This window comes from Balaenoptera ricei, chromosome 12 (assembly GCF_028023285.1).
Source record: "Balaenoptera ricei isolate mBalRic1 chromosome 12, mBalRic1.hap2, whole genome shotgun sequence".
Taxonomy (NCBI): Eukaryota; Metazoa; Chordata; class Mammalia; order Artiodactyla; family Balaenopteridae; genus Balaenoptera; species Balaenoptera ricei.
Window position 1 is genome coordinate 17,419,148 of NC_082650.1, and position 26,324 is coordinate 17,445,471.

General features: G+C 44.4%; 1 protein-coding gene across 7 annotated transcripts in view; it reads right to left on the reverse strand.

Moving 5' to 3' along the window:
- The window catches only part of SASH1 (SAM and SH3 domain containing 1), a 308,428-nt gene that overhangs the window by 12,459 nt on the left and 269,645 nt on the right, over nt 1-26,324 (reverse strand). For all 7 annotated transcript variants that reach the window (XM_059941034.1, XM_059941030.1, XM_059941032.1 and 4 more), the window contains 8 exons: nt 24,319-24,451; nt 18,687-19,033; nt 13,096-13,170; nt 10,989-11,132; nt 7,540-7,675; nt 5,504-5,673; nt 4,525-4,734; nt 3,664-3,814 (listed from right to left, as the gene is read on the reverse strand). In XM_059941034.1, coding sequence (XP_059797017.1) covers nt 3,664-3,814; nt 4,525-4,734; nt 5,504-5,673; nt 7,540-7,675; nt 10,989-11,132; nt 13,096-13,170; nt 18,687-19,033; nt 24,319-24,451 — 1,366 coding nt within the window. The remainder of the gene's footprint in view (nt 1-3,663; nt 3,815-4,524; nt 4,735-5,503; nt 5,674-7,539; nt 7,676-10,988; nt 11,133-13,095; nt 13,171-18,686; nt 19,034-24,318; nt 24,452-26,324) is intronic.

Here is a 26,324-nt window from a genome sequence, read left to right on the forward strand (position 1 = left end):
CTTCACTACCCCAGCCGTGTCACTCTGCACATTCTATAAAGAGGGCATGGCTGGCCTTATGTAGGTTCAAAGTTACAGGAAGACTGTCTTTCCAGTCATTATGCAGACTAAATGCTTGGTCGATAAAAATGGAAACCAAGAAAACATTTTCTACCTAAAATAAGTAGTTGACGATGAATGGCTTTAATTTACTTTTCTTTCTCTTCACTTCGCCTCCCCCCACCACACACACACACACACACACACACACACACACACACACACACACTAAATCAATAAACCAGAAATCTGATGCCTTTTCTTGGGTCATTAAAAAAAAATTGCAGGAAGGCTGAGGGCTGCCATTCCTACTGTCCATTGACCACTTCCTGTTTGTATTTCTCACATGGAAAGCATTTTATAACAGAAATCATGGCGGAACAAGCCCTTAAATTAGAGCACCAAATTAAGAAATGCAATTTTTAAAGTGATTAATGAAAAATTAACTAATTGGAAGCAAAAGAGAAAAACCCCTTCCCCTCCCCCGCACCGAAAGTGGAACATTCTAGAGTGGTGTCCTCATTGTGTGGGGGAGTCTGTGGATTTGGAATGGCCTTTGTTCTAGCCTAGCATGTTATTTTGGAAAATGATACTTATAAAATGAGGGCTTGGAGCTATCAATTACAACCCAGGAAGAGGAATCAATGCAGTTTGTCCTTGGCGAGATAGTTCAGTGTATTGCAGCGGCCAAAACAGACTCCAAAATGCTGACCAATGGGAATAAAACAGAAGACTTGTCCCTGCCACTGCAGGAAAATGCAGACTGTGCCTGCATCTTTCGGGATCCCAGCCTCACCACACAGCAGGATACCTGAAGTTATTATGGGGAGTGAAGGGGTCCCTTGCATTGCCTGAAAACCGCAGTTCAATCTATAAAATCATGAGGCCTATTCAAAGGGCTACAGCCACTTTCTTCCTGAAGGATCCAATCAGCAGCTACTTGCAGGAACCCAACAAATTTAGCCAAATTCCCTAAAACTAAAAACTAGTGTTTCCCCAGTAGGTTGTCCTTCTTCATTAGGGAGAATGAAGAGGCGGGGCACCTCCTAGATGTACTGCACATTCAAGGCCACATCCTCCCCGCACCCCATACTCACTAGAATTAATGCCAAGGCACAAAGGACGAGAAAGAAGGGGAGCTAGAATCACGAACATTCTCACAGTCAAGTAAGAGCAAAGGACTGGGTTGTGGGGCTGAAACTCCATTTGGACATGACCTGAATTTGGACTAAAGCTCTCCCCAACCCCATCTCAACACACACACACACACACACACACACACACAGAAAGAATATGCTAAGACATTGATGAGACACCCAAACATCAAGAGGTGCTTATGCGCGAGGACATGTGCCATTTTCTGGAGCGTAGTTACCTTGGAAAAGAAGAAGGGAAAGGAATGGGATTCTCGGAGAGCAGACCTTCCAAGGGGCTTGTAACACTTATGTCTTTAAAAAATAAGCACTGAAGTAAATATGACAAAATGTTAACTTTACATGGATTTAGGAAGTGGTATGTGGATTTATTTTTCTCTGTACTTTCCTGCATATTTGAAATAATTCCTGATTAAAATTCTTATTCTTATGAAAATGATTTTGTTAAAAGAGAGTTTTCATCTGGCAGACCTAGGAGAGTGGGTCTGGGATGAGTAGAAGGAACTGCCCCGGGACAATGAGAGTCTTTTCCACATGGAACCCTGCAGGAAGGCTGGCATTCCCCGTGCACAGATGCAATGAGAGAAACTGGATCCATCTGAGTGCCAAGCAATGATGCAGATGTGCCTCTTGCTCTTGTAGGAGGCTGAGCTGGAAGATGTGCAAGATCTCTCAGATCTCAGCAGGTCTCTGGATCTGTCTAGTCTGACAGAAATTGACTGTCTTCCTCTAAGGTATCAGTTACTTAGAGTACTTCTTAAACACAATGAATTTCAAAGCGCTGAATGTAGAATCTTCTAATCCTGGGATAATCCTGCTTCCAGGCTCTTGGTGCTCACTGGCACCCCTGAGCCCTTGAAGCCTTTGTTTTAGAACCACTAAAAAGAAGTACCAATTTATGTATGCGGGATGTTTTATACAGTGGCACAGCACAGATTCAAAATGGGATTTATGAAGAAGCAAAGAGCCTTCCTTAGACTTGTGAGTGAGCATCATGAGGGGCAAAGATTCCCTCCTATAAAATATGCCAAAGTGCACACCTCAGGACATGATCCCAGGAGGGACAAGGAGTCTTAGCCCTTGTGGCATGACAGAGACAGACCCTGCGCCTTATACTCAGAATTTAGCTTTGCTCCTCCTGTGTCTGAATGCTAAAGGAAACGCAATGGATGGAGTTTATAAACCAGCTGTTCTCAGTGGCTGAGGAAGAGCAAATGAGCTATTTTACAGGGCAGATGTGGTCCAGGAGACTAGATGATTGAACATTAATTGATATTAATATAGCTGGTCGGCCATTCCAGGCACTGGGCCAGGCTCTGACACAACCTGGCCACAGATCCCCAAGGTGTCTCCTGGGGAACTCCAATACTAAAGAGACCAGGTTATAAAGTGATATAAACTGCGAAACACAATTCCCTTCAAATCTATCCCTGAAGGCAGTGTGTTTATCTAGGGTTTAGGCATCTATTTGATGGTGTGTCATCAGTTAATTTAGAGGGAGGACTTATTAAGCAGAAGTGAATTTAACTGCCCTGAGACACTTGCTTCCATGTCTCTTGCGCCTGATACATTCAGTAATGTACAATTTTTTTTCCCACCATTCACCATGGTTTTGGTGTGTCTTTTAGCAATGGAAATGCTATTAGCTACTGATATTCCTGAAGCAGAACATTTGAAAGAAAATGCATTTGAATTCAATAACTGGCAAGGATACTCCCCACTTTGTGATGAATAATTTCAGGAATATTTCTGACGTCAGACTGAAGAATAAAGAGCAAGATAAGACTGGGTTAATGGAGCAAAGGACACAGTGTATTCAAATAGACTACATGAAAGCTGTGAGCTCACTAAATTCTCTTCATGGGTTGTAAAAATGAGCTATCATTTTAGCTGAGAAATCACAGCATGGAATTCTCTGCTCTACATATTCACTTGAGATGATTTCCTGCTTCTTTAACGCAAGCTGATGAATTTCATTTATTCATTAATTAACCTATTCAATCAGAAAACAACTCCTCATGTGCTTTGAGAAGTAATTCACCCTTGGTGGGGCAAGATACTCCCAGTTTGTCAGTTACTCTTGTGCCCAAGTATCCTCATGACCTCCTGAAGGCTGCACATCCCACCGGCCCCCAAGGTGGCATGAACTGCGTGTCTTAAGAAAACTGCAATTCAATTCTCAGTCACCCAAAGAGGAGCGTTTTTGTCAATGATTACCTAGAAACATGCCGGGAAAGTATAGGCTAGTAAGGTTTTCTTTTGCTCCTGCATTGGCAGGAAGGTCTGCTTTGGGAATCTACGTCTGTGCTATTTGACATAATACAAAATTGACCTTGGCTTTGGAAAGAGTAGGATCGAATGAGTGACTCCAAGGACCCAAGCATATGCTAGCAGCTTATGGGACGCCTGCTGGTGACCTGAGAATGTGGCGGATCTAACAGTGAACACGTCTGTGCGGGGAAGGACTTACTGTCATATTCCTGTAATAGCTCCACGGCTGTCAAGAGAACAGCTCTGTGCTCTGGGTCCCTGATATTTAACTCGTCCAAATCTTCCTCCTCCAGGAGCTTAAAGGTGTCCAAATCTTCATATCCATTGAACAGGAAAGTGGGCATGTGCTCCTGGAGGGAAACAAGACAGAAGTGAGTCAGCAGCCCAGCCATGGGATCCACGACCAATGACCGACCTCAAACCCCTAAACTCTTTTTCCATAGTCATTTTTATGCTAATTCAAAAATTAGTAAGTATCCTTTTAGCACAGTCTGTACCTCCCAGTCCTACAGCTTAGTGGGCAGGCGGGGCACTTCATTCATCAGGGGTTAAGAAGATTTACACTGCAGGCTGAGATGGACCCCACTGGCTTGCATTTTAATTGTGCCCTTGCTGTGAGCTGAAGCCTATAATGCCACCCAGTGCGCAGTGGAGGAGATTCTTCTTTCATTTAGAGCTACTGAAATCCAGCTCACAGAGACCTGTGACTTCCTCAGTAGCAAGACAGTTTTGCAAGGAGGAAACAGAATCTACTATGTAGACCCACCCCGCTAGATACCGGGAATAATAGTGGGAGAGAGGGTGGAAGGGAGAATCCTTACGGCCTCTGAGAAGGCAACCAGGGCGCCAGGAGTTCGTGCTTACAGCCCTTCCTGGTAGTGGCTTGAAGCTCACAGCTCTCTGAAAGCTGCTCTTTGGACTAGGAGCAAATTTCGACCTGGAGTTTATGCTGTCACCCCCAGCGGAGGTCAAGGGCAGAGTCATGGTGCTGGTAACTATTTCTGTAGGATAATGGGTACTCATTGTAGCAGATGTGGGACCAGAATAGGACGGAACTCACTCTGAGGTTGATGCGATCCAGGAGATCCTCCACTGACTTGGGCTGGGGGGGTCTTCCTTTCCTCCTCCTCCTGGTGGGGCGCTTGGGCTTCTCCTCTTCCTCGTTGAGCACGTCCACGTAGATGAATTTGAATGTGCCCACCTTGTTGTTCAGCAGGCCCATCCAGGTGCCCATGGGGGGTTTGCTGATTATATCAATGATGTCTCCTTTCTGTGGCCCAGGGAACAAAGATCTTTCCGTTAGGCACATTTCCAAGCATGAACCATCTGTCAATCAGAAGCCTTAATCACACGCATGTGAAGACACTATGAAGTCCAGAATCAGGGCTCCACGAGTCACCTGCTACGACTGGGAGTCTGGCAGATACCGGACAGAACACTCCTGACCGTGCCGGATCTCATGGAGGCCCAAGGTCCCAACCCCTCTGGCCTCCTGCACCCACAGGGCAGTGGCCTGAGGTGTCCACCAGGGCTCACGGCTAGGTGGGCACCTGGCTCTCTAAATGCCCTGCCCTTACCCAGAGAACACCTATTTCTTAGAAAAAGAATTCCCACCAATCAGATGTCAGTGGCAACCGCTGTCCTGTAATCGCTTCATACATTTCGTGGACCCCCATCTGTCCCATATGAATGTCACTGATCACACAGAGAAGCCAGTCATGTCTCTTCAGCTGGTGAAAGCACAGAGACTGGAGGGTGGAGGGCAACAGGAATTCTGGAGGGAAGCTGAGGTCAGAGGACAGGGCCAGAGGGATGAGGTGGTGACCAAAGAGGATTAACTCAAGACCCTCCTCCATCCCCAAATGCTGGCTGTTCTCTGTTTCATTTTCCACTACAGAGGAGAGCAGCTCATCAAGGTAGCAAAGACACTGGCCAGTCTGCACCACAACAGCCCAGTATTTAACAGCAAGGAGAAGAGAACACCTCTTAAGGCAACAAGGCACCCAGTGTTACTGCTCCAAGGCCAGGCAGACACACACCTTGAGCTTCAGTGAGTCTGTGTCATAGGGGCTGGGCGTGAAGTCGGTGTGCACCCTGGCGCGCCCACAGAACGGGCCCCGGTACGGGGGCTCCTCGTCATCACCGTCTTCCGACTTAACACTCTCCCTGTTGCTGGTCGAGGAATCGGTGGTGCTTACTGTTTGACCACCTGTACAGGAAAACAGGCAGAACACGGGTCAATACAGATTTCCTGCACAGCAAAGCTGAAGGCACTGGAGGGGACTTCCCTGGTGGCACAGTGGTTAAGAATCCACCTGCTAATGCAAGGGACACGGGTTCGAGCCCTGGTCCTGGAAGATGCCACGTGCCGTGGAGCAACTAAGCCCGTGTGCCACAACTACTGAGCCTGCGCTCTAGAGTCCGTGAGCCCTAACTACTGAGCCCATGTGCCACAACTAGTGAAGCCCGAGTGCCTACAGCCCATGCTCCACAACAAGAGAAGCCACCGCAATGAGAAGCCCGTGCACCGCAACGAGGAGTAGCCCCCGCTCACCGCAACTAGACAAAAGCCTGCGTGCAGCAACGAAGACCCAATGCAGCTAAAAATAAATAAATAAATAAATAAATTTATTTTAAAAAGAAGGCACTGGGGACTTCCCTGGTGGCGCAGTGGTTAGGACTCTGTGCTCCCGACGCAGGGGGCCCAAGTTCGCTCCCTGGTCAGGGAACTAGATCCCACATGCATGCTGCAACTAAGAGTTCGAATGCCACAACTAAGGACCCTGCCTGCCGCAACCAAGACCTGGTGCAACCAAATAAATAAGTAAATAAATATTAAAAAAAAAAAAAAAAAAAAAAGAAGGCACTGAAGGCATCACAGGCTAGGAAGGTAAGGGCCGGAGGAGGGAAGTCACGAGTCACAGCCAAATGTCAGGACCAGAGCAGAGTCCAGGGGAGGATCTGAGTTTTCTGACTGTTCTCCCTAATCAAGCCCCCTCATCAGACAGGGGCCTCCATCAAGTTATCTTTATGACCAGGGAATCCAGGTGACACCAACACTCCCTGATGGAGGACACCACCCTTAACATTCATAACCTCTCATTTGTCAGGCATACTATTTTTACCCCATTTTACAGATGAGGAAACTTAAAGAGGTCAAGTAACTTGCTCAAGGCCAAATGCTTTTAAAGTAGTGAGTTTAAACTTGGTCTCTTCCCCCATAGCATTCGGTGGACACCACCATTGGACCGGGAGTGGTTGCACAGCATTTGTTTCAGGGACATCTGTCATTCTCCTCTCCTCTTATTATTTTATTTTCCTGGTTCTTAGTTGATTATTTTATTGCTCTGATAATAATGTTTTAATCAACATTTTGTATTCATAAAAGTTATGAAGACATTAGTTTTCTTTGTCAAGCCAGAAGAGAATTATTGGCACTTCCCACTACCCGAAATGCATCAGGGAAAAATAACATTACATTATTGTGTTGAATTCTGCATAAAATGTTTCTGATTAAGGATTGGAGACTGAAGAGAAGCATCTGTCTTCTCTTTTATTAAACCCCCACTAAAATGCTAACAAAGGAACTGGATTCACTATGACAAGGAAAGTGGCAGGGGGCAATGCACAGGTGAGAGATTTTTACCAAAATCTATAAGACAAAAAAGTGGTCAGAGGATCGCTAATTACTACTGTAGGTGAAGGATGCTCCCAGAGGTCAGGAGGGCGACGTGTGCGCAGCAGAGCCCGAAGTCCTCTCCTCTCAATTGGCTGCTCATCTTCATGAGCCCTTCCCCTTGACCTCCTCCCCCCTCCAGTCTCCAGACGTTCTGCTGGCGCGCTTTCCCTCTCTCCTCCAACCAAAATCATTACCCTCTCTTTTGTGGCACTGCTAGACATCAACTACTAAACAAATAGGACTCTAGGGCCAGCTATTTTGCAGGTCTGTCTCTGTAACAGCACCTTAAGGGTAAGAACGTGGTCTAATTTATCTTTAAATTGCCTGGACGTGACACTCAGTAAAAGTCTGATTTTGACTCCAAGGAAATCATGTACGTTTGCACGCTAGACCTACTCATTGAGCTTTGACCGCTCAGAGAACTCCGCAGACTCTCCACAGAACCTCCGGCTTTGAGCTTGGGCTTGTCCACGTGTTCGCTGTCAGGCTGAGAGGATGGAGGGGAGCCCGGCATTCCATCAAGGCCTGAATCCTGAAACGGGTTTTGACAAAATTAGGTTTCACCAGAGTGGATGGGTGCCCTTTTGTAATTCACAGCAGTTTAGCCCTCAACGAAATCAGTCAAATCCATCTTTATACCCAAGTCTGATTCTTTACCCAAAATGTACCTTCCTTTTTAATCTAAATCCTTGCTTCATTTTAAAGTTGTGGTTCATGTAACTATTAATTAAACACTCAAAAAGTATTTTTCATGCTCAAATAGATATTTTTGAAAAGAATCTATCTATCTACCTTGTGGACAAAACATTTCGTTAAAGGCTTAGAGACTCTTAGTATACTCCCTAGTTCAGTAATAACACTGGACTTCAAATGTAGATCAGATACAACCCACTAGTCATGTAGTATCCGGAAGTATCATCAGAGAATATTTAATCTATTTGAAGGGAAACATTTACACACACACACGCACACACACACACACCCACCACATGCACACACGCACACACACACAAAGCCCAGATTCTTATATTTCTGTTTACACAAATTACTAAAATTGGCTAATAAAATACCAACTTAGGACCCAGATATACAGTTGACCCTTGAACAACATGGGGGTTAGGGGCGCTGACCAGCTTTGCAGTTGGCCCTCCTTATCTGCGGCTCTGCATCTGTGGATTCAGACAACCACAGATCGTGTAGTACTGTAGCATTTACTATTGACAAAATCCACCTATGAGTGGACCTATGCAGTTCAAAACCTGTGCTGTTCAAGGGTCAGCTGTACAACAAACATACCATTTTTCGGTCTATAATACAATTTCCCTAAGTCACCCTACGATTTTAGCTTCCTTCACTTCTTCTTCTGTTGTTAATAAACAGCTGGGGAGTCCCTTTTAGATCAGAATGCTGACAGTAGTGACTCAGCAGTACTTCTCACTTTTGGGGTGGCCACATATCATTACTTTGACAGCCCCGCATCTGCACATGTAACTATAGCACGCTCACTTGATTTGAGGTGCTAATAGATAGACAGCGTCACACTTTAAAAAGTCTGCAGTCAGAACGGTTTACTGGCCCAAAGAGAACACTCTCTGGCATATTACACAGCCACGTGAACACAAAACCATCTAATGGAAACCTGTTATTTGCATAGTGCCGAATCATCAGAAGGGCTTTGATGACATTCTGCGGGGCCCTGCAAACACACAGGGACAATAGAAAGGGCAGCTTCTGATCCAAAACGCACTTCTGCTTTACATTTAAGGAAAGCGAGCAAACAACCGCAACAACTACAAACAGAGGTGCATCATTAGGAGGTTACTGAAGCTGCAAAGGATGAATTCCTGAGGTTTTCATTCCTCTTTTCTGAATCATAAAATAAGCCACCTTTCCAATTAAAATCTTTTTTAAATGCTTCTGAAAAAAACCTCCCAGTCTGAAAAACAGCAATACGAAATACACATCTCTGATACTGTATGTTCACAAATGCTTTTTAAAAATTATTAATTTATTCATCACATATTTATTGATTACAAGAAGAGGTACTATTTCAGAGGCCAGGCATACAGCAGGAACAGAGCAGATAAAAATCCGTACTAAAACAGTCGGTGTCTTTACTAAAAAGTTTTTTTTTAAAGCCTTACAATGTTAATTTCCTCTCTCTAAAAAGCATTATAATGATTCCTTCTTTTTTTGATTATGTGAAACGACCGCTTTAAAAAAAAACAGAACTAAAACTACAAGACATCTATATAGTAGTAAAATTATAGGAAAATGCTCAAAATGACGTGAAAGTTCTATGCTCATGATCCACAAAGCAGAAAACCCCTAGGAATGTAAGTTTACGAGAGCTTTTAGTAGATGTTTCAATTTGGGGGAAAAGCCAACTAAATAAAGTGCTTTAATTCGTGGCACTGCTTTCACTGGCATGATGTCTGTCTCACTCGAGCGTGCACAGTTTGCTTCACTGCTGGGCAGAAATATAGAATCACCATCACTCCCACACCCATAGGGACAAGAAACGAAAAGATTAAGGAAAATATTCGTGGAGAAGAGATACCGGAGGCAGCCAGACTTCCCCTGCCGGGCTAACCGGCCCCAGTTTCTCAACCTGAGCACTCTCAGCACTTGGCATGGTTAATTCCTTGTGTCCAGGACACATGGACTGTCCTGTGCATCATAAGACGCATCCCTGACCTCCATCCTCTAGATGCCTGTAGCACCCGATACCACCCCACCCTATCCCACTGCCGCTATTAAAAATGTCCCTAGCCAGTGCCCCTGGGGTTGGTCGGGGAGCAAAATCAACCCCCCCCCCCACCCCGGCAACCCAATACACCACGAGAACCACTGTAATAAGCTGGAGATGTGCAGGCTTTGTTTGAAGCACAGTGCGGGGAGGCTGGTGAGCTGGTGCTCAGAGTGATTCAAACAGGGGGATGCTTGGTTTTTAGCTCACCATGTCCACCAGGGGGCAGCAGCTGAGCAAAAATGCCTGCTTTCCCTGCTGTTCTATTTGGTAGATAAAGCAGCATCACCTGCATATTTCAAGTAGACAACCAGCTCACACACGGAGACTTCAACAGACTACAGAAGGCATACTATAAAGGTGCCGGAGGAGAACGCTTTGAAAATCTAATGCTCAAAATTATCTCAGGCCCAGCTTTCCAAGTGTCTTTATTCCCTCCACCCATAAAAATAAGACCCATAAAAAGAAGGTTACGTTCCTAGTGATGAACTTATAGAATTGGGGAAGGGAGTGGTGTCAATTCTGTGATATCTTAAAGTCTGCAGAGAGGGCTGGTTAGTGAACACACCCCTGCAGAAACACGATGACTGTGTAAGTCTTGCAGCCCGGAAGCACTTTCTGACTTTACTTCTCAGACTTGCTACGTGCTCCTAAGAACAACTTATGCTACATTTATTTGAAAAGTCGGCTGTCTAAGAAAACTTGAGTGTCTTTTTAAGGTTTGATTCTGGTGACATCCATTTTGGGGCAAGGAATATTTTAGAAAATAAAATCCTTCCTTTGTGTTCTAATTTTCAGTGCTTATTGCATTAAAGAATAATCATTTCTTTACATGTCTGTCTGTTTCTCTCATTTGTACATAGAAGTCAGGGCCTGCTTTGTATTCCCAGCACCAAACCTGGTGCTCGGGCGACCCTAAGCGCTTAATAAATATTTGCTGAATCCAGTGTTTGTCTACATAAACCAGGCATGGTCCTGGAGCCTGGTTAATGCCTGTGAATATATTTACCACCATTTAAAATCTCAGACCAACAATCCTCAGCTTTTCTTGTTGTTGGGAAGAACCAAGGGGGCTTTTTGCTCGGCTGTCACATACCTGCTCAGAGACAGAGCTGCTGTACTTTTTAGACATTCTCTTCCTCATTGTCTCTTTCACTGATTTCACCTTTTTTCCAAGAGAGATTCGGGAGGCGGTAGGTGATTTGATTACTTCTTTATACACAAAATCTCCTTCTTTACCCTGCAAAAATAAAATGTTATAAGTATCTTAATCACAGAAAATGAAGCCCCCAAACAGGTTTTATTATTCTAACCATGAACGTCCTACCTCTCAACAAAACACTGGCATGCTCCAGGATCTCCACATTTTTCTTATGTTAACTCAGTGCTATGTTATTTATCTTTGTGATTAAAAATTAAAAGCTATTGACTAAGTGGCTTTTGCTTATTTGTTTGTTTAAAGTGGGATGTGAGTCACTTTGTTTTATTTAAACTTAGCATATTTTTCTCCTGTTACATGTTTGCCCACCATTTTAAATACCCAAGGGGACTGTATTTTATCAATAAAGAGTGATTTAGATGAACCAATGTTCACTTAATCCCAGCAGCGGGGAAGAAGAAAAGGATAATACTACCGAATAACCCAAAAAAGTGGTAAGAACAAAATGGCAAATCTTAATCATTAGAAGTCCAGCATCTGGGGACGTCCCTGGTGGCGCAGTGGTTAAGAATCCACCTGCCAACGCAGGGGACACAGGTTCGATCCCTGGTCTGGGAAGATCCCACATTCTGGGGAGCAACTAAGCCCATGAGCCATAACTACTGAGCCTGCGCTCTAGAGCCCATGAGCCACAACTACTGAGCCCACGTGCCACAACTACTGAAGCCCATGCACCCTAGAGCCCACAAGCCATAACTACTGAGTCCATGCACCACAACTACCGAAGCCTGCATGCGCCCTAGGGCCCGCATGCTGCAACTACCGAGCCCGTGTGCTGCAGCTACTGAAGCCCGTGCGCCTAGAGCCCATGCTCCGCAACAAGAGAAGGCACCGCAATGAGAAGCCCACCCACTGCAATGAAGAGTAGCCCCCGCTCGCCGCAACTAGAGAAAGCCCACGCGCAGCAATGAAGACCCAACGCAGCCAAAAAAAAAAAAAAAAGTCCAGCATCCGATCAGATTTATATCATTGTAGCACTTCGTGTGGCCAACTCCTAAGACTGTGTAAATTTCCTTTTCTGAACAAGTTAGATTGTGGTCTCCTTTCATTCTTTTGCATTAAAAAAACAAAACAAAACATTCCCCTGAGGGGAAAAAATCATACTTTTTTTTAAAAGATTGACTACATAAAATTATTGGTTTATAAATCAATAAAATTTGATATTCAAATAAAATAGTTTTATTCTTCCAGGAAATTCTCAAACACTTCAAAAAATCATAGATGGGTGCTTTCGTTAACACATGACCATAACAACTATAAAGCACAGAATACTAATTTCACAGTTGCATGAGCAAATGCACAAGGGGAAAACAAAACCGTACGGAAAACTCACCTACATTTCTGGCACCTCAGAAAGTAAACCTTAGGGAGAACCTGTACACTGTAAAGGTGGCCTGTCCCCAGACTGTGATCCAGTGGCAGGTCCGAGGAGGTGGTCACCTTGGCCCTGAGGAGTCTGGTTTGCTTTGGCCCCAAGGGAACTGGGTTCATTTCAGGATACCCCAGATCAGAAAGACCTACGCTTGGCGTAGGGCTATGCACTTGGCCTATGACAAGCCTGGCTTTCAGAAATGCTGTCACATACTCTTGGAACCCAAATCACAGGGCTCCATCCTGTGGCACTACCTATGTGTAACAGTCACGTGCACTTGCAACTAGTATGAACAAAAAACACACGTGCACCAATAACTAAGACCATCTAAACTCATCTGGACGTGTGACTTGAAGAAACCTGGAAACCAGGGTATTAAAGAAATGATGCTACTGCAAAGAGAGAGATGGAGGCCACAGGTGGTCATCATTCAGTCCACGTGGGACTGTGAAGAGTCTTTAAGATGGGGAACTAGAGCTTCTCTCCAAATGTGATTTAGGATCCCGAGGAAAAGGTCACCCAGTACCGATTCTCAAAGATACTAAACGTGAAACTATGTCAACCACACCACTTGAATCCAAATCTTTTGCTTCCCCTCTGATGTATACTCACCAATGGGTCAGAATTATTACTGCCAATGTGCAGAGAACGATTTGTCAAGTCAAATCCTCCAAAACTGCAGGTTCTCTGTGGAAAGGAGAGGGCAGAGCAGGAACAATCCAGTTATGCTAAGATCATCCAGCAGTGCACCAACCCAACACATGTCCCTTCTGTAGGATGTCACTGAACCACAAACGTGTTACAGGATGAGAGTAAGAAACGAGAAATGATGAAGAAAAAAATACATGATTCATGTTATAAGGAGACGCCACTCATTTTGCCCTTCCACAGGCCACTGGAACTGTGCCTACACCAGAGGTTCAGAATCCCCTTCACAGGCAAAAACCAACTGGTTAAAAAATAAAAATACACCAACCAAAAAACCATACGTGTGTTAAGTGCTCTAAGATTCCCTGTCTCTTAGCAACAAAATTTCCCTTCCAGACCCCTTAATATCGGCTGCATACAGTAGTGATAATGAGGGAACATGTATTAGGGAACCCATGTGCTCAGAGTGGTCTTGGAAACCCAGATGTGAAGTCCTACAGCCCTGCCACTGACAGCAGGCTTTTCTGAGGGACTCTTGTTTTGTTTAGTTTTAAATCGCTGAGATGGAGGGGAAAAGGTTATGTTTATAGTAGAGTCCAGTCAGGCCAAGAGGATTACTCACTCATTGCTTCCCTGACCTAGCCAAAAATGCTGATAACTCTCCCATCTAACTGCCCAACTTAATTACTTATGACCCTTTTCTCAGAGCGTATGAAATAAAAAGACACCACATTTGCCCAGAAAGAAAAAGATTGATTCCGTGACTGTCTCTGACCACATTACTTTAATTTCAATAGGAAAAACACTGATAGAATGAAAACTTTACTGTCCTTTCGGTTGGTTTCAAACTTTATGGAACTGCTTATGTTTCAGTGCTTCTATATTTCCAGAACTTGGTTTGAATTCTCTGTTGTTTTTCTAGCAAAAGCTACTCAAGCACCACCTCCCCCCGCCAACCCCCAAATCTTTAAGAAAAAGGAGAAATTCAAAGCACATTAATTTTTGTTATCACCGATTATCTTCTTAAGCAATTGGTAATAAAATGTGAATCACAGATTTGGGTGCCAATATTTTGTATTACCTGTTTCTCAGAGAACTCTAGTTAACAGCTATTAAAAGGAAGAAATGAACAGAAAAGCACACCATATACTATAAACACTGCTTTTTTAAAATAAATACACCTTAGATACATATTAACTGAACTGAGAAAGTAGAAACATCCAGGAAGGAAAGTGCCTAGGTTTATGGAATCACACAGATAGGGATCCAAATCCTGGTTCTACCACTTAACTTGCTGTGTGACCACAGGTAGAGTACTGAACTCTCTGAGCTTTGGTTTATTCATTAGTAAAATACTATCTATAGCCTATATTTGAGACTTCTAGCACACTGCCTGGCACAAAGCAGACACTTTAGGAATGCTGGTTTCTTCCATTACTTTTCATTAGGGCCACACTGAGAATTTGGTAGCTTGTCCTGACAATTGCTTTATTGAAGTTTAGGCTTAGTCAACATTCTAAATATGCAAATGAAGAACTGGAGCTTAGTTCTGGGCCTTATAATTCTGGGAGCTTCAACTGTAAAACCAGAGCAATCCCAGGAATCGGCCAAAAAGTGAAAGATAGCAGGTGTAGCAGAAGGAAAGGCCAGGAGATACAGAAGTGTTATATTTCAGGATAACCGACATTCAGGATATCACACAGCTGTTTTTCTCCTTCAGCAAAGCTGTTGCTGCTGTTTTAAATAATCAACCACAGACATAACTTTCAATGGACATTATTCTCATTTTATATAAAAATATCAATGGACAATCTGATTTCCCTTACAGTCAACTTAACTGGACCTATATCTACTCTATAAAAAGAGGAAGACCTCTGTAAACAAAAACACTCACCAAATCCCCTAATCTGCAAGCAATGTTATGACCATCTCTCAAGGTTAATTTTTAACTTTAACTTTCCCTTTCCAGCTTATAGTGTCAAATAAATTTTCTCATTTTTGCAAAGGCAGTCATTTTATTCTAGTTCCTCTCCTGTGACTCAGGGCTCCACAGACACAGTGTGGCGTCCAGACGCCTCATCATTTTACGGCTTTTGTACTTTTCCTGCTTTGAATTCCAACACCGACTGCAGCACTGGAGCCCAGCATGTTATTTCTGATGCATATGAAATAACTGACAAAGAATTTATGTGGAAACTACAACTGCAATAAATTAGAAGCTCATTTATGTCTTCATATGACTGCTGCATGCATTGTTTCCTAAAATAAGAAGTTTAGAGGAAAGAGTGGACTGGTTTTCTTAACTACCAACTAAAACCTCTCCCAGTGACATGCTAAGATATTTGGAACTGATTCTTCTTTATCAATGGAGGATGAACAAAATATAACCATCAGCACCACTTGAACTGATCTCCAACTTTTTCTGCAATATCAGGTAGTTCTTGAAGCAGCACTCTTTCAACAGAGAAAACAAGAGAGAATAGTAAAAGAATGTAAACCAATCTTTGGTGGTCTACATGAATAAAGCTTAAATGAGGTTTTTCAAGTTCAAACATCTCCTGTACAGATAATTACAAGAACATTTTAGATAGATGCTTGTGGATGAGAAGAGCCAGTCAATGGAATGGTCATGCAGCTGAAAACACGTTTTGGGGGGGTTTGGATTTTTTTTTTTAAATGGACAAAATTCCAAAATGTCATGCATGTCTGTTCCCCCAAACAAAAATTGAATGACCAAATAAAAAGCAAAACAAGTGACCGTTTCCAGTGAGTACAAAGCATTGTCATTTCCCTGAGGTCTCATCAAGCAAATATGGCATTTTTTGAAAGACAAAAAGATCAAGGTTGAAGAGTAAAGGAAACTATACTTTTGAATAAAATGAAAGAGATATATGACAAGAAGAAAGGAAAACAATTTTTGAGTAAACCAAGTAAAGAAATTATTTTAATCCCTTAAAAAAACAAAAAACAAACAAAAAAATCCTCTTCTGTTGTTAAAACACTTATATTCTGGGACCTCTCTGGTGCTCCAGTGGTTAACACGCCGAGGTTCCACTGCAGGGGGCACAGGTTTGATCCCTGGTCGGGGAACTAAGATCCCACATGCTGCACAGTGCGGCCAAAAGAAAAAGAACTTACATTCCCCTATGTTCTCTGAATAATTAGAAAATTAAATTTTGTTTTCTTGATTGTACAATTATACTTACAAGAAACGGTATGTACAAATTTCTGATTCAGCACTGAACACGTATTTCAGCAAGTATTAAAACTGTCCAGTACTGCCTCAAGTTCATAGTACTTTAAAAATACCCAGCCTCAGGCTGGTACTGGGGATAGAGGTTACAGAGTGCCACTTTTACAGGGGGTGGAATTGGTACGTGAAAACAAGCTTGTCCAAATGTCCATACTCAAACGTCAATGAAGAATTAATCACTGGCTCACAATGTGCACACAAGGGCCCACAATGGCACAAATCTTGGAAATATAACTTCTAGAGAGAAGGTCCTGATGAAGTTTTATCATTAACCGGTCAATAAATAATATAAGGGATACATGAGCAACTCAAGGCACTCAATCGGAAAAACTCTCAGTATTGCATTTAAACCCATGGGGCTGAGTCATCAATTCACAGAGAAGAGGTGGATCTGTTCTATCAAGGTCATGTCCAAAGGTACAGAGGCAGATGAACTAGGCACAACACCTCTGAAGGTAAAAAACAAATTATACCAAGACTAAGTAGCCACAAGTATTTCCTAAAAGATCTGTGGGTCAGAACTGAAGGAGTGACAACAAGAAATAATAACAAAGAACTGTTATTTTACAACAAAAACAAAACCAACCGAGACTGTTGCCATGACAAAGAGCCAGAGGAAAAGCTGTTACTGATAATATTAAAAGTGTTGCAAGATTTATAAGAATGTGAAAAAAGTGGAGATCGAGCAAGAAAGTCAACACATGGGAATATTTGGAAAACCTAAGGGCTGGTACGGACCTAAGCATCCTTTAAGGATGGCATTGACCACAAAAGCAGAACTTGATTGAATGAATTTAAATTACAGCAACCGTCTGGGGAAGAACATGTTACAAATGTGAAGGAACTCTGGGAGAAGCCAGCATGGGAGGTGGCAGTACAGTCAGTCTACTCCTTCAGACCTATAAAAGGGGACAGGCCAGCAGACCCAGGTGGATTAAGCAGGGCGCCAGGGGCCAGGAAGCGTACAGTTCCTCCACACCCTGCGCCATTTTATATGGGCTCTTGTGCAAACTAAAAGTTGGGTGGGAATTTCAGGGGGATTAAATCCCTATGTTCTCCAGTTCAATATAAGCCTTGCCCTGAAAATAAATTTTACTAGGTCTCTAATAATTCAGTAATAACACTGAAGACCATTTCATTATTTGGAAGTAATAAGTACTTTATTCCTTGCTATGTACGGAATAACCTATGGGGCAGTGGAGGATATTTCCAAACGTTGATCCTTTTCTTTAAAAAGATAAGCACATCAAATATACTTAAGTGAAACAAAAGAGTTCTAATTTTTCTTTCCTTTTAGCTCTGAGAACTTTCTGTTTGCCCCTAGTAATAAAAGAAAGTACTTTACAGTGTTTTTCAAGTCACCAAATTGGCGACGATGATGGCGGCAATCTACCGTGAGCTAGTTCCTATTGTTTTAACTCACTGAGAGAAGAAACATCTCTTTTAAGGGCAAAACTTCCTTCTGTTTTGAATCAGCTTCCTTGAGGCCAAGTGACACGATGGCTGCGACTCAAGACAGCCACTTCTAGAAGGAGGCCAGACCCCACCCCTGTACTCTGAGAGCCCTTCTCTGGATCAGCTTCAATGTTTAGTTTTAAATTAAAACTCAAACAGCTTCAACTGGCAAGAGGACAAATGGGAAAGAGGGAGAAGCCATTCCTCAAGGAAAGCGGGGGCAGGAATGGAGGTGATGGAGGGACAGACCATGAGAAGAGCGGCGAGGACGCCAGGCTGCACGCAAGAAAGGCCATAATGCTTGACTGCACATCACAGAAATGACAAGGCCGTCCCCATGACCGTCTTTGTGACTCACGGACTTCTGGTGGATTCTCAAGAGAACCCCTTTGGTACAGCGGTCCACCGTGGCGGCCCACTTCCTCTTGGCCTCCTCCTCCTCCTCCAGCAAGCACCGTCTCAGGTCCTGCTTCTCGGCCTTGCTCAGGGTCCTGTCTGAGGCAGGACGCACTAGCTGGGTCAGGTTCAGGTGGCTGTACAGGCTGCGTTCCACCACGTACGTGACATTGAACTCGCTGACGGAGGGGCGCCCGCGCACCCTCCTGCCGGGGCCGCCACAGACCCCGCCCCCTTTGGGTTTCTGCCGGAGCAGCTGCAGGTCGCAGGTGGTGCTGTTGATGCCTTTTCTAGAGGGACGCTGGCAGAGGAAAGCTCTAGAACACGAATAATTAGTATCCGTTTTCTTCAAGCGGACCTGCTTCCGGACGCTCTGAACCGCCTCTAGGGACACCAGGAGGTGGTGCCGGCGACGGTGGCTGTCATAGAAGCAAACGCCATCAGTACTTACCCCGTGGCTCAGGGACCCGAGACCCTTCTTCATCTCCCCCTCGGTGAGGGAGCGGGACACCTTCTGGGCCTTGTCGTCTTCTGGGTAGGAGAAGAAGGTCCCCATCTTCTTGGGGGGCTTGATCAGGCCCCGGCTCTCTCCTTTGCTGAAGGTTTTGACCAACTTCCGGCCGGCACCCCAGGTGTCCAGGCTGCTGGATGATGGAGAAGTGGTGAGAGAGTCTGAATCATCTTCTGGAGGTTTCTCAGGAGAGGCATCAAAGAAAAACGGCTTCTTGTGCACTCCAGAGTACAGGGCAGACCTTTCATCCGGGACCGGGGAATTCTCAAGCACCTGTTCCTCCCCGCCTGGAGGGAATCAACACAGACACAGTCACGGGCTCCTGTCAACAAACCTTGGCGTTCTCTCGCAGATCCGTCTTTAGACCCCCAGCCCTGCAAAACATAAGCTAAACCATGCGGCGACCGCAGGGATGCCCCTCCCCACAATCACTTACCCCCCAAAAACCCAGCTCCTGCTTAAATAAATGCATATAAAAAAGAAAATAACCTGAGCAAATAATGGTTTCACACAGGCTGAATGTTACAAGGTTTCAGATGCGATTTCTCCTCCTCCTCTCAATACCTTTGTAGACCAAACACCTTAACAGACCTATTAAAAATGGCATTTGGACACTCTAAGCCCATCAATAACACAATATTCCTTAGCATTTAACGATAATTATCCTTCCCAGTTTGCAAGTGCAATCCTCAGAAGCTAGGAATCAGAATCGTTCCCCCTTCTGAAAGGCTCTCCTGTTGAGTCTGGTTGGCTTTTTATAGTCAGAGTGTGATGAATGCCATGTGGCTGACAGTGATTTTTCTACTGGTACATATGCCATTTAAGTAATTAAGTCACCAAGGGAGAAGTTTGGGTGAGGAAACGCCATAAAGGGTCATAGATTGCAAATGCAACTGACAAATGGTCCCCACTTGATAAGCCAAACACAAAAAGTTGCGGAACTGGGTGATCCAAGACAGACATTCCCATCAACGCAGGCCCTGCTACAAAGCAGCAAGGGCATTTGAGGGCCTGGACACGCAAGCAGCCCCATGGAGTGTTCCATTTCTTCTCAAGGATTCCAGCTCTTCAAGCCGTCACTGGAGCCAGGTATCCAGCCAAGACTTCCAGAGCCCAGTGGAAAGGTTTGGACTTGCTGGCAGGAAAATTGAGTTCTTTTCTGTGTGTGTTATGTGAACATCTGTGAGAAAAGAAGTAGGTCAAACTCTGGGTGTAGTGATCCTAACTGGCTGTGTCCCTTTAATTATAAGGAAACTTTTGAGCACTGCAGCTTTCTGCCAGCCGAATTGTGAAGAGGAATAGGCACCAAGCTCCTTGGAACAGAGGGATGGCACTAAATATACCACCTGGGATGAGGGTCCCAGTGTGTGGTTAAATGTCAAAGATAAAGGGAGAGGGTGGCTCACTCCAGAGGGGGAAAAGATGAGCGACTGGTAAGCAGGCCTTTAAAATTCCAGAAGTTTCTTAGTTTTCCAACTGATGGGAATTACAGTTACAAATATAAAAAGGACTGCTGCTATTAAACACAACCCAAGGTTGGTTTTGATGTCAAGGAGATGGTGGTGGGGAGGGAGATTCAAAATTATATCTGGTCCAAAGTTCTCCATAATCTGCAGCACAAATATATTCACTCAAGAATTATTCCCGGATCTTTCAAGGGAGTTTAAAAGCAGCGTCTATGGTTCTGATGAACACTGGCCGGACCAGAAGCAGTGTGCACACATCATGAATGTCTCCCGCTCCTTCCTCAGGACACCTAATATGGACTGGAGACCACGGGTCCTCACGTTACTGGAAGTAAAAATGGCAACCTCTTCCGGATACAGTCTACCCTCCACTTCCAGGGATGAAGTGATGGGGCTGAGAGGCATAGCCTGGTGGCAGGGGCAGCCCAACAGAGGACTTTTCTCTGAAAGTAGTCCAATCACAGATCATGACTTCATATTTAGCCCAGGTGTCCACAGAGGTGTGCAAAGGCCCTTATTTATGCATAGTCTTAAGGGGCCTTGGGGAAGTTAAGGACCTGTCACTCAGCAGTGGTCTGGAAGTTTTCTGGATTCTATATTTGGCGTTGTCATCAGAGATTCCAATACTTCCGTGTCACATTTGAGCTTGGGACCAGCTGGTTCACACATGCCCGTGATATATGTAGCTCTACTTCCTGGTTCTGGCACGTCGGCATCTGGTAGAGTTTGGAGGGAAACATGGCAAATGCTTCCAAAGAGGCCACCTTAGCCTGTGCTGAGGGCAGTCCTCACGTGGTACAGGTTCTTCTGTCTGTGCCTTACCCAAGGCCTGAAATCCCAGCCCGGACTGGATTCCTTGGGTTTAGAGAGCATTACTTCTCCCATCTACCTCTGACTTGAAAGTACAAGTATCAAGTCAAAAGTACGACAATCACAAGATGCGCTCATTCCATCATTTGGCGTGTGATTTGCTTCTTGCTCAGCTGAGATCAGACTACGGAAGGAAAGGTGATTCTGACAAGAGGAAGGAGGCAGGATACAGGACGGCTTAATGCCAAGAACACAGATTTATGCCCTAGATTCCAGCCCTGGCTCTGCTACTCACCATCTCCATGACGGTGGGCAATTATTTCATCTCTCTGAGTCTGTTTCCTCACCTGTAATAATGCCTACCTATTTTATTTTATTTTATTTATTTTTTTGGCTGTGCTGTGAGGGTTGTGGGATCTTAGTTCCCCGACCAGGTATTGAACTCAGGCCACAGCAGTGAAAGCACTAAGTCCTAATCACTGGACAGTCAGGGAATTCCCACTGCCTACCTATTTTATTAGTCTCTATTATAAGGCTATTGAGAGGATAAAATTAAATGAAGAGAGATACGTGAAGGTACTTCAGAAGCTGAAAAGCACTGTACAAAAGCTAATGATTCATTAGCAGGTTACAGATGAACTGGAGAAATGAGGGAAGAGAGTGGGTGGGTATCAGCTTTAGGTAGAAGACACAGAAATGGCTGGATGAAGGGCGCTGCCCTGGCCTACAAGTTCATATTGTCTAAGGTCATGCATGCCCCAGATAAGGACTTGCAACTCAAGTTACAAGGGTAAGACTGGGTGATGGATTGTAACTCTCCTGGCTTTTCCAAGACTCCAGAGCTGGGGGGTGAGAGATGGGGTGGGAGCAGAGTACAGACCCAGGAGGTAGAGGAGTCAGGCTGCTCAGACGTAACTCTGGGTCTCCAGCCAGCTGGCTCGGTGACCATGAGTAAATTACTTCCCCTCTTTGTGTCTGTCGGAGTTTCCTTATCTGTGAAATGAGGGTAGTATTAGTGCCTGCCTCTGGTGGCTATTCTGAAGATGACATATTAACAGGAACACAAAATCTAAAGTGTTTAGGAAAGTGGCTGGCGCACAGAAGGCTCTCTGTTATTAAATTAATTAATTAATAAATGCTTATTATTATTCAGACAACTTAGTATTGGCACAGGCATGAGGGAAGTCAAAAGGATCAGCTCTTTGAAGGCCCAGGGGCAGGAGGGGGTTATTGGGAGTATGAATCTCTCCAGCTTTGCAAAGCAGGTGCCAAGGTGGCCTCTCTGTACCAGCATCAGTTCTCTTGCTACTGAGGAACTGCAGAAAGTTCTACCATGCAAGGGATGGAGGCGTTCTCATCTAGCACGGTGTTGGGTGCAGCCTGCAGTGGATGACCTCAGCTGCACACACACCTGGGGCCTCTCCTGGTGACAATGGCAAGCCTGGTCAATAGCACCCCAGCTCCCCAGACACCAGACGTGTCACTGGGGATTCAAACTCACTAAATCCATCTTCCATCTAGGACACCTAATTCATACCAAGATGAATCAAAGTTCAGAGCTAAAAGTCCGTATAGTTATTACTTTTTACCCTACAGCTACCTCTTTTGGTATATTTCCCCATTTTTTCAACTATGTCTCTCAGAGACAGTTGAATTGATTTATTCTGACATAAATATACAAATGAGAATATTTCTGCGTTTCTATGAGTGTTATTCTAGTGGGAAGGCTGCCCCAACACATACGACTATCACATATGAAGGGGCTCCTGGGTGGCAGGCCCAGGACCAGGTACTTCTCCCATTTATCTCATTTATGGACAAGACCCACCAATCTATGCATGATATATGAGATTTAATTTTGGCAAGCATGCATGAGGTTTGTTTTAAAAATGCAACACTCCCAACGTTGAATGATGGCTTTTCCATATGGTTCTACTTAATATTACCAAACGACACTGTGTGTGATTTCAGTAAGAGCTGCCACGGGGAGAGGAAGTCAGGCTATATGCTGTCCTGTGAAATCATGACAGACAGGCAGGTATTAGAACAGCCAAATGTAAATCAGCATTGCACCCGGAATTACCATGCAAGAGACACCCAGATGAAACCCCGGAACTAAACACAACTCTAAGTTTATGAAACTGGCCGTGAAGCGGATAGAGTTTCTGTCTCTCCCTCTGTTTCTCTGTCTCTCTCCTCTTTTCTTTTCCCTTTTTATCTCCACTTTCCCACAGTGACCCCCTCACCTTCAGTATTCCTCCAGGGGATTTAAACTGATAATTACATCAAACAAAAATTTTAAGAACAGCAGTAATAACAGCAAGAAACCCTCATCTATTTAAATAAAGGGGAATTCAGTTCGCTCCAAGGTTTGATTTATGTACGACAAAAAAGCCTCTATAATGATATTTTTAAAATCTACATGTTAAAATTTTGAACTTCCTTGCAATGTAGATGTGACACTTTAAAAAGTAATGTGCTTTAAAAAGAAAAAAAAAAAAAATTCTTTCCAGTATTTCCTTCAATTCACTAATTGTTTTCCAAACAGGAAACCTTACTCTTTTATTGTAACTTTTTGGAAGAATTTTACAAGATGCTGCAAACGCACTTTACTAACAATAAGAAAGATGGACACGGTTGAGATTCAAACTGTCATAATTGCACTTCAAAGGTTAACTATTCACTGCAGTAAATCCAAGCTCATGCCCCTTTTGACATTACTGCTTCCTCTGACAAGTGGCTTAGCCAGGGATCTAGCTCTTAAGGATCCACGTAGAATGTGAGGTCCTTAAAGCCTCATTGGAACTGAGACTTGAGACCATTTCCAGGAAGAACAAATCATCCCTCAGAGATCTGAAAGGACATTAAGTGCCTCGTTTGTTAGACGTTTGTTTGAGATGGAGGTATATTAAACTTGGACTAAATTCACAGGGTTAGAACCACCGTCCTTTTGGGAGCAGAGGCTTACACTCAGAAGGTGTTATAAAATAAAGTTTATATAAAATGGTATAAGGTCAAAATGAAAGCCGTACCACATCTCGAGAAGATTTCATTGTCATACACTAGCCATTTCCCATCTTTGTAATGTTTAAATAACTAAGCGCCTGGAACGCCGGGCGCCAGGATCCTCCATTCCAGAAGGTACTGAGCGTTCCCCTGCTCACCTGCAGACCCGAATTCTCCCTCCGCCAGCCTCAGCCAGAACTCAACCCTTTTACTACTTTCATATTTTCTACTGATAGACGGAGCCCAAATGATTTACTCTGGAATAAGCGGGGTGGAGTCTGCTCTTTTACCTTCAGTGCTGGGCTTTTTCATTTCTTCCACCCTGATCAGTTTCTTTCTCACTCTGCGAGTGGAATTTACCAGCTTGTGTAACCTCTTAAACTTCACCGACTCCTCAGTCTCATCATCCGACTGCTCTCTTGACTGGCAAAGAAACAAAGGAAAAGTTAATCAGATAATTGCCCGGTGCAGCTCTGCCCTCACGGCCAGTCTGAACTCTGGCAGTTCTGCAGCGGAACTTGGGGCACCAACAAAGCTGCCCAACAGGTTCTTGGAGCAACACGTATCATCATCTTAAGGTCTAATTTGGTGGAGAATTAGGTCCTAGGCACCACAACACACACCGATGCCCTGGCCCGGCATGTGGTGCATTTGTCTCAATGAATTCCGGGTCTCTTTTAGAGAGCTCGGGCAGGATGCTCTCCTAGGCTGGCCCTGTAATTCCAGTTACACTGCTGTGGTTTGGGCCAGGCTCTCTGTCTGGCCCATCAGGACTCGCTGTTTAACGTGGTCATCGACTACTTCTCCAAACCCAAATTCTGTTGACTTGTTCCAGTCCTCCCCGAAAATCAAAAACAGCAGGGCAGGAAAACGGAAGAGATGCAAAGAGCCATCTTCGGTCCCATTTGTGAGGACCGTCTGCCACGTCTCAGCCATCCCTCCTTCGGCCTCTCCCAGCTCCTTCCGAGAGCTCACAAGGCCAGCATGGGGACAGGCCCTGCATTCCTCCATGAGGGACAAGGGAAAAAGCTGACCTTTTCAGCCATACAGTCCAGTCCATATTCCCCAGAATCCCATTTCGCTCTGCAGTGACTCAAGTATGCTCAGCCCAGCTGTTTTCCCTCAAGTATCAAACATTACAGAGAGAGAGAGAAAAAAAAAGTCTCTCTGCAGCAGTGACCCAAGCGAAAAACAATCCTTTCCTTGTGAACAAAATGCGGGTCTCGTTTCCAAGTTAGCTTCAACATTCAACATGCAGCTTCCTCTGTTTTATCTGTTCAAAATGTGAAACAGAGTCTCCAACTCAGCGGACGTGCCGCCCGGGCCCGGCGCGCAGGTACCCCCGGGAGCGCAGAGCCCGGCGGAAGTGCGCAGAGCCCGGGCCGCTCCGGGCGTCTCCAGTTCACCCCGCGCATCTTGCCAACAGCCTTCTCTCCATCTCCTCCAGCCTAGTTCACTGACAGAGTCCGGAGAGAAATGCCTCCAACCAAAAACAAACCACATCTCCGAACACGAGCCTAATAAGGAGAACTCCCCCCTCCAAGAAATGCTCTCGTTCATCCCAATTTTATAGAAACTAAATAGGTAAGCAAGAGTTAGCAGAGAACAGTTCAAGAGCAAATGAGGTAGGGATTATATTAATTACTTAGGCAGAAAAAAATAGTGCCTGCTGTGAGTCCGCAAGTATTTCTGTAGCACTCTGGCCCTACGTAAGGGAGATACGACCCATATCATGGCCTCTGTCCTCGCCCTGGAGTTCCCAGCACTGGAGCCATTGCACTTTCTCACTGCAAAATTATAAGCAAACCATTAACTCGCTAAAGAATAATTATTCTAACCCATGAATGGCCAGTCATCGGGACAGGGGTATTTCTCAGGCTTCCCTTCTGTGAAGTATGTCAACGTCCAATTTCTTTAAAGGTCCTAGGTAAAATATTGCATACACATTTCAGAATTAAGGTTAACTGCTGGTTACCCGGTAATGAAGAGCAGAAATCGACGCCCAGATAATAGGGGAAGGAGGATACATTGCATGCTGGTAATCAGGCTTAAGGCATTTGGTCTAAAACTTAAAATGTAACAAATTAAAATAATAAGTACAGCTTCTACTACATAATGGCAATTGTCTGATTTGAATTTTACTTTTTCTTGGATGAATTGTTGGTTTGCGATGGAATGGTCGGAGTGGTCAACCAGAGGAATGAGAACTTGGTTAGCCCTCATTCTGGGTAATCAGCACCTGAACAAAACCACAGTGCATGGAATTACACATAAACACTGAAAAACATTCTGCCTT